The 13,823-nt window shown below is 40.0% G+C and overlaps 1 protein-coding gene across 1 annotated transcript in view; it reads right to left on the minus strand.

The window, feature by feature from the left end:
- Positions 1-13,823, minus strand: part of LOC144479695 (protein unc-13 homolog A-like) — a 243,852-nt gene that overhangs the window by 204,936 nt on the left and 25,093 nt on the right. Inside the window, exons 4-6 of the mRNA XM_078198723.1 lie at positions 10,701-10,824; positions 4,818-4,891; positions 3,779-3,830 (exon numbers count right to left, since the gene is read on the minus strand). Coding sequence (XP_078054849.1) covers positions 3,779-3,830; positions 4,818-4,891; positions 10,701-10,824 — 250 coding nt within the window. The remainder of the gene's footprint in view (positions 1-3,778; positions 3,831-4,817; positions 4,892-10,700; positions 10,825-13,823) is intronic.

Consider the following 13,823-nt stretch of genomic DNA (forward strand, 5'->3'; position numbering starts at 1 on the left):
TCCACCCACTATACTTAATACCCTGATCCATAAATCTTCTGATTCTAATCAGTTAAATACCTTCAAGTTCTACTCTCTGGAATTTCATTTCTCCAGGTCTCTGCTTTTCTTTCTCCAGATTAAGCTTTATTTTAAGTATTACCTCTTCAACCTACCTTTTGGTCAGGCTCTCCTAATCTTTCCCCTCCTGCCTCTATGTCTGTTTCCTTACACCTACTTGTGTAGCAATTCTTTATATTAAAGGTGTTGTATAAATGCAAGTATTGATGGCCTTTCAATCAATGACTTAAAATTGCTGATAATCACTTCACTTATTGATCCTCTTTCCTGCCGCTTCCAAATATCAAATTTGCCATTTAAAATGAATGGTCATTAATACATGCTTCTCCAGGATTCAATTAATGATTGCATTTCCTGAAGAAATTTTAATGTTTTATAACTTTCGGCCAAAATTCCAAATGCAAGTCTCCAAAGTCTTTTCAGTTAAAGGAGGCAAGGTATCAGCTTTTCCCACTTGCAGGGTAAAATCTTAATTACCATCATAAGTCTTGAGTTTTAGCTCATTTGCACTGGTTTTGACAGGGCAATCTAACTGAAACCAGTCAATTTATTGCATAAAGTTACACCAAACATAAATTGAGTTTCCACTATCTTAATAAACATTCCAAAAACATTGCACTTGAAACCAAACTTGCCTATGCAATCCAGATTGAAACAATGAGGATGGCGAGGTTGAAACAATGGCCATTGGAGGAGGGTCTTGAAATTGAGCTTCTTTGGGGCACACAGGTGCCAGCAGGAATTTTAAAACTTTTCACATACTCACAAGTATCTAATTTACTAAGAACCTGGTTAATGTACACCAAAGAAACTAGTAAATGATTCAGTATTTCTAAAAACTTTTAACGGATTTAAAATTGGGTTACGCATAGGTGAAGGACTGATACAAAATAAACATTTTTACAATGTGAGAAATCAATTTTCAGACGTATTAATAAACCTGTATTAGGTTACCACTCTTAAATGCATAATTTTTTTCAGAAAAAAAGACAATGAGCCTGATTTTACCATTTTCATTCTAAGTGCTAAATCTGGGCGCAATTCAGATCCGACTTGGAAATCTGCTTTCAGGCGCCCCTATACACACTTAGCCTGAAAAAAGATTGTGGGTCTGAATTGCGCTGCGGGCGGGGCTTAGTGGGCCCGAAACGATCGGAGATCTGAATTGCGCATGCACAGTTAGAAAACAAAAATTGAAAATCGCGCCCCTGTCACATGACTCCTGGGCCACAAAAAGTGGGATTAAGCGGCCCGGGAGTGAAAAGCGGGAGCGATGGCCCCACAGACATCACCCCCACCCCTACAACATAACTGTCCCCCTTATCCACCCACCCCGCCCCGCTACCCAGATCGATCGTGACCCTCTGCCCCCCCCCCCCCCCCCCCTTCGCCCCCACCGATCGCCCATAGCGTGGCAGTGGACCCTCCTCACCCCCCCCATCCCTCCAGAGAATGATTGCCCCCCCCCCCCCCCAAGAGAATGATCGGGCCTCCCCTCCCCCACCACTCCCAGAGAATGATCGGGTCTCCCCCAACCCTCCTCTCCCCCCGAGAATGATCGGGCCTTCCCCACCTCCCCAGAGAATGATCGGGCCTCCCTCCTCCCTCAGCCCCATCCACCAGAGATACATCAGACCCGCCTCCCCCCCCCCCCCCCCCGCCACACCAGAAGATGATCGGGCCTCCCGTCTCCCCCTCACCAGAGAATGATCGGGCCTGCCAACCCTCCACGCACCCCCCATCCCCCCACCAGATGACAATCTGGCCTCCCTCTGCCCTCCCTCCCTCCCTCCCCCCCCACCAGAGATACATCTGACCCACCTCCTCCACCCTCCCCCCCCACCCCACCAGAGAATGATCGGGCCCCCCCCTCCCCACCAGAGAATGATCTGACGCGCCTCCTTCCCCACCTCCAATCTGAGTGATTTCGGGCCAATTCCGGATTGGCGAACGCGGTGGTAAAGGGGGAAATGCTGATAAAGTTGGGCGGGCAGTTCATTAATTCAATTGAAATGCATCCAAATGCATTTAAATCGCCATTGTGCCCGTTTCGGGTGTGAATCGGATCGCGGCCATTCCTGGGCCTTGGTAAAGTGGCCATCTGCGCTGATGTGGGCATGGATCGCGTTAATGGGCTCGTGCTCGACTTTGCCACATTTTCACGCCTGAAAACAGGTGCAATGGAATGGTAAAATCGGACCCAATGTTGTTCTAATATTCTTGCCAATTTCATTGGTCTATGGAATATTTTAAATTTGTGATTGTGCAAATGAGTTTGAGCAGAAGTTTGAACCATAACTTCATTTCAGAAAAACAGCACAATTGGTGCCTGAAGTAGAAATGCTACCCGAACATCTTTTAACCTGGGCTACATCAATAAGCAGACGTAGCTCTCCTAAAAAAATCTAAGTAAAATTGCAGGTGGAACAACGTTAGCTATGCTGCACAATGTGCCTTGCAAGCTGCACCTGAGTGGCAAGGTCCACTTTCTTATCACCTCAAAAATCCTTAATATTAAGTTTATTTCCAGGAGAACCAATGGTTGTTTCAGCATATTTTAAACAGAGTCCACCGAGGAGATCAGGATTCAATCCTGAAATCACTTGGATTAAACTGGGGGAGGCGGTGGCCGAGTGGTATTATCGCCAGACTATTAATCCAGCAGCTCAGATAATGTTCTGGGGATCCAGGTTCGAATCCTGCCAAGATAGATGGTGGAAGTTGAATTCAATAAAAAAAATCTGAAATTAACAAAATCTGAAGCAAATTACTGATCACCGTGAAACCAATGCCGATTGTCTGGTTCACTAATGTCCCTTAGGGAAGAAAATCTGCCCTCCTTACTCGGTGTGGTCTACATGTGACTCCAGAGCCACAGCAACATGGTTGACTCTCAACTGCCCTCTGGCAACTAGGGGTGGGCAATAAGTGCTGGCCAGCCAGCAATGCCCATGTCCCACAAATGAATAAAAAAAAACAACTCTAGTCCCCATGTAATATGTCATAGCTTCTAAGAAGAAAAGATATGTTGCAATGCATCTCAACACAAAATTGCTCAGAATATTATATTTCTCAATATATATCAGATTGCAGCCATCATATTTCTTTCTTTTTGTAGGGTCCAGAAAGGGATTAGCATTGTGATGGATTATGTATGTGTCATCACATTAATCTAAATATCTTTACAACTGAAGTGCATTAGCTATTATGGTGAATGTGGACAGATAGGTCTGGACAATGGGAACAAAGTGCCCTTCATTGCATTTCATCCAATTATGCCAGATCATTTAGCACAATTCTGGTCTCAAAGTAACTCAGAACTATATCACCTTATGTATTTCATGAACTGAAGTGCAAGAAAGTATTGAATCAAGGAATAAATATACAAATTGGCACTGTTCAGTCACTGTAAAACCAGTAGTTCTGATAGTCTTATATGGTAGTGTCAATTAGTTATCAAGTAATTCAATGGCCTTAGAAGTTCCTGAATGAACAACTTAATCATAATGATTTTATTACTGATTAGTACAGAGTATCTAAAATTACTTACAATAACTGGTTATTGGAATTATATGCATTCATCTATGTAAATTAAATGACTCCTGTTTTGATTTTAATAAAGTAGGAAATGTATTTCTTTATGTTAAGAACTGATTAGTTTTATTCTGAAAATCAATAACTAGATTTCCAAATACTATTGGTATTCAGTGATACTTACAACATTGTGAACCTGGAACAGGTAAAGGCCTCTCCTCTTCTTGGAAAGCAAACTAATTAACAAAAAAGGTACCATCAAATCTCAATGTTAAACACCACACCAGCTTATTAGCATTAATGTACTGAATTCCACTTACACAGTGTACTTTAAATATTAAATCTCTAAAGGTCTTTCAAAACATGACATTTATTGTAATGGCATAGTGGACCAGATCTTGCAGTCATCAAAAATTAAAGAAAAACTTTTAAATCTCCAGCATTAATTAACTTCCAAAGGAATAAAACGCCACACTTGTAAAATTAAATTTTCAGGGTCAGACAAGTTGTTTGGCAGCGGGATATCACACCATTAAAATTTCACTTACTCCTGCATGCACCAGCCCTACTTTGCCTGGCATGCTTAGTGGGGAACCAGTGAGGAAGTATTCCAACTTCATGACGTTGCATTGATTTCAATGCTGTATCTATCAGCAAGGATCTGTTATAGCACATGCTATGGAGGAAGATGATATCCCTGAAAGCAACCTACAGATTCCCATGTTTAACTGCACTTATATAGATGCTGTCCAATTTACTTTGTTATGACGATCAGCACAAACAGCTACACCATCATTCTAAATTGCAAAATCAAGGCCAACATCTAATGTAACAGTTCAATCCAAGAGAGATTTTCCTTTAGTTCTCTGAGAGTCTTGACAAGAAGGCATCTTTAAATACTTGAATTGCCAAAATGATCAGATGTTGTTTGCTCTCAAAATTATGGTTGATAAATGAATTTTCTGCCAGATAGTTTTAAAAGTCCAAATTTGGGGATAATGTTAACTCCAAAGATTTAATCCTGATTATATTACCCGACAATACAAATTTATCTTTGGTGTTGGGGATAATTTTAAAATTCGAATGTCCAAAATTTAAAATGATCCAAATTTTGTCCAGTTTATTTCAGAAGTAGATGAGTTCTACAGCACTTGAATTTCAAGTGAATTATGATATATAGTGATCATATCTGTAAATTCAATTGCAGTGTATTTAACACTTACATCATCATGGTCCCTCATTGCATTCAGTTGCTCCAATTTCTTGGCCCAGTAACGTGCCTCTTCCTCTGGGATATCTGCAATGGAAAGCATAACTTTGAAGCAACGTATCTAAAACTTAAACTTCAAAATGTATATTTTTACCAACAAGGATTATCATGCAAACTATTCAATAATGTGAACAACAGATAGTGCAATTAGCACTATTTTGTCCAAATATGGGTCAAAATTCAATTATCATATGAAATCTAACATTGAAATCCGGTATAGTCAAATATCACAGCAAAGGAGGCAATTAAAGTTTCTGCGTGCCACACAGCAATTTCACCGTTGTCAGTACAAGTTTTTAAACTAGCTGAACACTAGCTATGAAAAATAGTTTTGCTTTTTCCCATGAATTTATGGTGACGGGATTCAATTATTCATTTGACCACTATGAAATAATGGATGAAATTTTACCAAAAAATGCTAGAGTGATGGTTCCTGTGAGAAACACACCAGTTTTCTCTCCAGTTCCAACCACACACTGCCACAAAGAAACAGCTGGGCAGGTTTACGCAAGAAGCGGGCGGGGGTCCTCGACATGCCTGCAAAGCCTGGCTGCACGGAGATCGGGGCACCATGCTTAAAGGGTGCCTCGATCAGACCAAGCAATAACTTCCCCCGCAGCCCACCGCAGAGTTCTGAAGGGCTTTCCTCCCCACCCTCCTCCATCCACCCCCCACCAGTTGTAAACATATGGTGCGGGCGGGGGGTTAATATACCATGAGGGGGGTATTCATGAAATGTAAATATATTAAAATGAATTTAAATAATGGCCATGAACCTGATTATGTCACCGGTGAGGGGCGGTGAAAATCGGAAGATGTGATCTCACCGACAAGATCTGTGACTTCTGGAGTTTTTGCCTTATCTTGAACCCCCACCAGTATTTCTGCAGACCACGAGTATGGGCTCAAGCTAGCCCCCAATTTATCTGTCAATACTTCTAAAGCGCTTGGTGGTTCCACAATGGAGTTATGAGAAAATGCAGAGTTCTCGTGCTTTGAGGTGCATTTAGTTTTGTTCCATTTGTCACATTTTGTACATAATTCAAGGTGCTTTGTATGGACTTGATTCTTCAAGAACATACAAATGCTATTTTGTATTAATCACAGACATGAATCAATTCACTGATTACTTAAGGATTGCACTCTGGGGTCCTTCAATAGTGCACGCTCTGGAGGAGAGCAGAGTCACAGACAACATCTTTTGGATTTCCACAAATTCTATGCATTGTGGACTCCCAAAGTCGATGTCAGTTTCAGTGGAGTAACAACAACGCACATTGAAAATTCAGGTTATAATCTTACTGAGAAATTTTGGATGGAACACAATTGTCATTTCCCTTCCACCTCTTCCCCCCACCCCACTTCCCCAACTAATTTCAAGGTAGAATGGATTTTCCACTGGTTTTCAGCTTTAACATGGTCCTGAATTTCAAGTACTTTAGAATCATAGAATAGAGTCATAGAGTGCAGAAGGAGGCCATTCGGTCTATCAAGTCTGCACTGATTACAATCCCACCCAGGCCCCATCACCACAGCCCCATGCATTTACCCTAGCTAGTCCCCTGACACTAAGGGGTAATTTAGCATGGCCAACCCGCCTAACCCACATGTCTTTGGACTGGGGGAGGAAACTGTAGCACCTGGAGGAAACCCATGCAAACCCAGGGAGAATGTGCAAACTCCACACAGACAATGATCCAAGCTGGGAATCGAACCCAGGTCCCTGGCACTGTGAGGCAGCTGTGCTAACCACTGTGCCACCCACTACATTTAACTACATTCCATCTTCAAATTAGCATCCAGAACTTAATCTTTCAAATGGGCAATTTTAAATAAAAGTGTTTTACACCTCCTTAAATTTGCTATTAATTGATTGATGTTAGTGAATTGTAAGCATTGCAAATGATGTTGCAACTCAACCACATTAAATGGAGACCTCTTCAGTACCTTCCTGCATTTACTATGCTGTAGAGTGCCTGAATACTTCCAAACCACACAGCTGAATTGTTGTGTAGTGGGAGTGCTAACACACATCAGTCAATTTTGTTTTTAAATGGGCTTCACATACAACTTTATCTTCAGAAGACCAATACTTTGAGACCAATGATCTTTCAGTTTAAACTCTGATGAGCTGAGTCCCTCACCCTGTCACCACCACCCTGCCCCAATGCCTTTTCCCTTTTAAAGTTATAAAATTCTGGGTTGCATTATTGACTCCATTAACTCATTTTCTCTCTCCAAAGATATTGCTAGATTTTCTGTGCATTTCTCACACTTTGTTTTTATTTCCGATTTCCTGCATCCACTGCATATTGCTTTTATATTATTGACTGACCAGGTGTAATAGATCGGTCTCAAACAACAAATACATTTCGCAATTACAATTTTTGCTTTTTTCTCATCAATGAACTAAAAAAATTGAAAAAAGTACATAATACAAAAAATTAAGCATGTCCTTAAAATGTATTAAGGATACATTCTGTCCATAGTAATCAGTGCAGTGTACAGTCTCTAGTATGCTTTAATTATGATTGTGTAGTGTGCATGCCTTATGCACATTAGCAGTGGAACCTTACGTGGTGAAAGTGACATGGTTGACCAGCAGCAACATTCTCCCCCATTTTTGTTCTGTAAAATTGATTCTTAACTGAGCAGTCATGAAAAGCTGTCAACACTCTCCAGTATAATATTTCAATTGTATTCAGACATAAAGCTTTAAGGAAATTAGCTTTACAAGATTAGGATCAAGTGTGATATTACATTATGCAATAAAACCAGCCAAACAGTGGGTATAATATTAATCTCACAGGCCACTGGTAAAGCAGCACCACACTGATGTGTTGCAATGGATCTATCTCTCTCAAAGGTGGAACACTAGGACTACATTCCAACTTGAAAAATAACACAGAAGACTTCTGTTCAAGGTAATATTTTTCATTGAAAAATGTGAGTATTTCTATTACCTTCATTAAATCCGATTAAATCAATTTAGACAGAAATGCACAATACTCTGACTTTTCTCACAATTCTCCTTAATCTTTTCTTCTTCCTTCCATGTGAATTGCCTACTTTCAGCATCATAGAACTTTGATATTTTGCCAGTTCTAATGAAGGTCACCAACTTGTAACATGATCTCAGTTTCTCTTTCCACAATGCCCTCTGACCTGCTGGACAGTTCCAGCATTTTCTGTTTTATTTCAGATTTCGAGTATTGTGTTCCTATGACATGTGAAGAACTCCAATAACATGGGTAGAATTTTACAGCCCCATCGTGGTGGGGGCAGGGCCAGAAAAACATGGTGATCCATTCAACAATCCAATTACTTTGAAGGGACTGGAAAATCGTGCCAGTGGGATGGGCTGCAAAATTTCATCCCATATATTCAAAACATTATCCTTACTTGGCTTTAAAAAAGGGGCTTTCTGTTGAACAAAAAAGATGTCTTCTACAAGTCACCTGACCACAAGGTTGACCCTTTGTTTGAGAGCTATCTCCAGAAGAAGAAAGTAATCTTTGCTCAGCTTCTGGAATCTCACATCTCATTGTATAGACCTCCTGTAATCACAAAAGGCCAGAAGACTTGCACTTCAGAATCATGCTGCCAACAGATCCGTATCACGCCTGAGACTGACCAGGCCCATTTGAAAGGGGATGTCATTTACATCTGATAAGCTCACGCTACTTATGGAGTCAATGGATCTGCTTAAACAATGGTTTCTCAGACACCAGACCCCATAGATGGCATTTCCTTCAACAACTAATGATAATAATAATTATCAGGCCGGAAATCAAAGACAATTCCAGATGCTGGATACATATCCTTTTTCAGCCATTGTGGAGAAGGAAAGTTACATGACCCAAGTGAACATTTTGAAATCTCTTTACACCTTTGAAACTGATAACTAGTCAGTTTGCTGTTTTAACATCCGGCTGGGGAACCACCAAGAAGCAGACACCTCCAGGAAGGACAACAGCTTGTTCCTCGAAACCTGTCACTGCTGGAAGATTTCATACTATTGCCTCGTTTCTGCACCTACTTCTTCTTGCAGTCAGCATCCACTGAAAAGCAAATATAATTCCGGCTAAACTCGAACTCTTATGTAAAATAATTCCTTGTTGGATTCTGGAGATCATGTAAATTAATATTCATTTCTCTTATAATGCAAAACCCCTTCTTCCTATCCCCATTTTGAGTGAGAGAGTGAGAGCCATTGTGAACACTCCTTATCCCTGGGTTTTTTAATGCAATAATAAACTAACCTTCTGAGTTAATCCTAACTAGTATTTACTGTGGATTAAGAGTAAATTGGATCACAAAACTGAGGGGTTGGAAAAGCATGCCACTGCCTATTATTTTTAAGAACTAATTCAAAACACTTTCTGCTTCTGGACACGTAGAAAGAGAAAAATCAGTGCACTTTGTCTGTCTCTCTCTCCTGTCCATGACATCAGCATCTGCAGTACTAGCATTCTTTAACTATTAGCAAAGCACAACCCTTTCCAGAGTACACATTTTAGCTAAACATATGCATATTAAACATTAACCTGAACAGGTGATGTCTGGCTTCAGTTCAGAGGGAAATACAGCCAATCTGGGCACCTTCCATGGAGACCTACATGACTATATCACTCTCCCCCGCGACCCCCCCCCAAAAAAATTCAAAGGATAAAGGGGATTGGGGAGAAAGTCTACACAAACACTATTGCTCAAAGGCGTTCAAGATGCTATGCTATCCAAGGAAGTACACCTCTATGAATACATACGAATCAGTGTACGACATGCAAGCATGAGGACCAAGTTGGAGAAAAAAATGACATTTAGTCCATGATACCTCACTGTTCCAAATGAAACTACTCCAATTTGCAATGGTTACCAGCAAAAAAAGGTATGCAGAGGTATGTAATTTTCTACTTTTGTTTAAAATCATTCTTAAAACCAATTTTCTAAACAGAATAATTGATTTGCCATTGTTTCACAGCTGGTGACTCCAATTCTAATGTTTTCATTTTTTATTCAGCTATCACACTCGGAACCATCCACATATCGACATCAGCAAAATATAGTGGATTTACTGTGCGTATCACTGAATTTCTTGCACAACAAAACATCCTATAACCTAGAATTGTACACAAGGGCAAAGACAAGATGACATACAGCTTGGCAAATATTACACCCAGTAGGATAGTATGAAACATTTCAAGGACTATGTATGCAGGTGCACCATGAGGAAAACCGAATCAAGGCTGATACTCCAGTCAAGTTTTGAAAGCTGCTGATTGTGCAAGAAGTGGTCATTTACTTGAGATTTCAAATCAAGCTCTTATTTACCTGTTCAAGTGTTGTTATAAGTTTATGGATGGCAGGGGGCGGGGTGGTGGGGGCAGGAAATACAGTCAGTACCTCTGTTGTCCTAGATAACATTCTTACCTTTATTCACAACTAAAATCATTAATATTTTTTAAAAAGACTACTGTTAGCAGTTAAGAGCAATTTGGAGTTGGTTCCCCAATGAAGGAAGTTACATAGCATAAAACGTTGTAAAAGAAGCAAACAAGTGCAGAGTTGCAATTAAAGAAATCACTTGATTTATTCAGTAAAATTATTAAATGCTTTAAGCAGACAGTAAAAGTCATGGTAAGAATCATGAACATTTTTTATAATTTCCAACAATACCTAAAGTACACAGGATAACAAAGGATATGTTTATGGATTTTTTTTTAGTACAGTTTAATAAGCCAAACCCACTGTTTATAGTCACGTGAACATCGGTGATTATAAATGGACCCTAATGAAACTGGAAGGGAAAAAAACCCAAAGCCCAGCCAAAACCTACCAAGTGGTAACTCAAATCGAGTGTCCAACAAAATCCTGTGAAATGTTGGGTCTTTTGTTCCACAGATTTCATTATCTGTCATTATAACCTCTGAGTCAAGAGTCAGCCATTCACCAGGTCCCTCCTTCAAAGAGAAAGAGGAAAAAAAGTGATTGATATAGAGGAAGATGAACAAACATAGAAAAGGAAGATATAATTTAGTTTTGAATGAATGGAATATACAGTTTTGAAGGTACAGAGCATATTGAAGAAGGAAGGATTGATAAATGGTTAAGTCAGTGGCATCCATCTACATTGTTCATCAACAAAAATGGTGGAACAATATATTAAAAATACAGGCAGCTGAGGATGCATTCCATCTTCAAAACATGCAAATCAAGATGAAAGAAATAGTTTGAACTCAATCACCAATACCACAAGTTCTTAGACAAACTTCTCTCTATGAAAACCCTTCAGCATGTAACTGAAAATGCCCAATGTGAACATCAGGAATCTTATGAAAAAATTACTTTCAACTTCTAAACCTGGCTAATTTGCATTTTTTTATTAGTGTCACAAGTAGGCTTACATTAACACTATGAAGTTACTGTGAAAATCACCGAGATGCAACACTCCAGCGCCTGTTTGGGTACACTGAGGGAGAATTTAACATGGTCAATGCACCTAACCAGCACACCTTTCGGACTGTGGGAGGAAACCGGAGCACCTGGAGGAAACCCACTCAGACACTAGAAGAACATGCAGACTCCGCACAGACAGTGACCCAAGCCAGGAATCGAACCCGGGTCCCTGGCACAGCGAGGCAGTAGTGCTAACCACTGTGCCACCGTACTGCCCAGACTTTATTTTTTTTAAATTGTAGTATTTTCACCATCATCACAATGAGTGCACTAACCATTTAAAATAAACAAGTAATAATATATTTTAAATTTTGATAATTGTTCTAACTCTGCCTTCACTATGTCTTAAATCTTCAGGTTAATATTGATATTAATGTGTGTCATTTATTAAAAGAGTTGTAACAAGTAATTTTGATTAATTTTAAAACAAAATGATCTGGACACAAAAATATTAGTGCCAGTCCTGGAAGCAGTACATAAAGAATGATTCTTAGTAACAGTGACTAAGCAATAGAAAGGACACGAGTAACTTGGACTTTTCAACCATCAGAAGGAGACGACTAACGGGGAACAATAAAGCCCTCTATAATAGCAAGTGATGTTGAAAAAGTAAACACAGAATATTGTACCAAATTAAGTAGTGATATTAAGATTTAAGAATTTAAGCTAGTGAAAGACAAATTCATCTGATTTCAAGAAGTCCTTCACACAACCAGTTTTATAAAATGAAATGGACATTCTTTGTTATAGCAGAAGGGAAAGGACGTGGAATGATCTGAAAAAAAAACGCAAGGTACTGAGCTGGGGAAGATATTGCAATTTTCTGAATGGAGAAACTCTACAGAGCCAAATGACCCTTCTTCCTATGGAGTGGTACTTAAAAATATTATCTACTACATTTTATTCTCTATTACATTTTATTCTCTACTTTAAATAATATGCAATTGGAAATAAAATAATGTAACACCAAAGCCTATAAATTCAGCTCAAACGCCACAACAGTCTGCAAAGCTCCACATACATATGGCAGGTAGGAAGTTCACGTACATTTCCATCTTACAGTGCCATATTGGCAAAGGACAAGAGGCACTTTTTGCCCACATTTAGGTTGATTGCATATGCAATAAGGGGCTAAAACTTGTTGAGGCCCCCTCTAATAAACTAGCTTGCTCTGAGGCAGTCATGCCAATGCAACTGCACTCAGTAAAATCAGACCATGTGATCAACTGTGACCCAAAAGACAAGTGTTGACATTTACTTATCATGAATGCAGAGACAGAAAGACCAGGATTGCGCGTCCTGATATTACAATCACGTCATCTGCATCCTCTGATTCCACGTCAACTTCATTCTACTGAGCCACAAGGTCTAATATTCCTGAATTAAAAACATCATGCACTTGAAAGAAGGCCTAACTGAAAACTTTAAATGGTGAAACTAGAGAAATTTGTAGGAGCTGCTCTTTACTTTGGACTCAATGCACTGGCTTGTAAACACAATAATGAATATTACTAAATTCAGTTGGTATTATTGCTGAAAACAAACTGCTGAAGAAACTCATCAACTTGCACTCATCAGGACAGATCATAAGATTATCAAATTTTGAGAAAACAACTTATGCTGCATGAGAAGAGGGTGCTGATTGGTTAGCAAATGAACTCTGATTGGTAGGGCCTTGCCATGGAGAATGCACCAGGGAACAGTTTTATCTGTAAGTCTGACAAAGGGGTTGGAATACTTAACTTTGACAAGCCTGATTACGTCAACAAAATGCATGACATTCTTAATGACAGGTTCAAATGCATATCCATTGGACTTGCCACTAAGCATGACCGCACAGCCCTGCTTGGAAAGTTTATTTATTAGTCACAAGTAGGCTCACATTAAGACTGCAATAAAGTTACTGTGAAAATCCCCTAGTCCCCACACTTATGCACCTGTTAGGATACACTGAGGGAGAATTTAATGCAGCCAATGCACCTAACCAGCACGTCTTTCATAATTTGGGAGAAAACTGGAGCACCCAGAGGAAACCCATGCAGACACAGGGAGAACGTGCAGACTCCGCACAGACAGTGACCCAAGCCGGAAATCGAACTCGGGTCCCTGGTGTTGTGAGACAGCAGTGCTAACCACTGCACCACAAAGCAAGTTACAAAAACACTTGCTGAACTTATGCAAGAGTAATGAGCTTCTTGGTGGTGTAAATGACAGGAACTGCCCCCACAGTTCACTGCATCCATGTATGTATGGGCTGCTCAAGACACAACATAGTGATGTCCCTTCATGCCCCATCTTATCCATGACTGGTTCTGCACAGTAAGTATAAGTTTATTTATTAGTATCACAAGTAGGCTTACATTAACACGTCACTGAAGTTACTGTGAAAATCCCCCAGTCGCCACACTCCAGCGCCTATTCAGGTACATTGAGGGAGAATTTAGCATGGCCAATGCACCTAACCAGACTGTGGGAGGAAACCGGAGCACCCAGAGGAAACCCA

Source organism: Mustelus asterias, chromosome 26 (genome assembly GCF_964213995.1).
Source record: "Mustelus asterias chromosome 26, sMusAst1.hap1.1, whole genome shotgun sequence".
In the NCBI taxonomy this organism is placed as follows: Eukaryota; Metazoa; Chordata; class Chondrichthyes; order Carcharhiniformes; family Triakidae; genus Mustelus; species Mustelus asterias.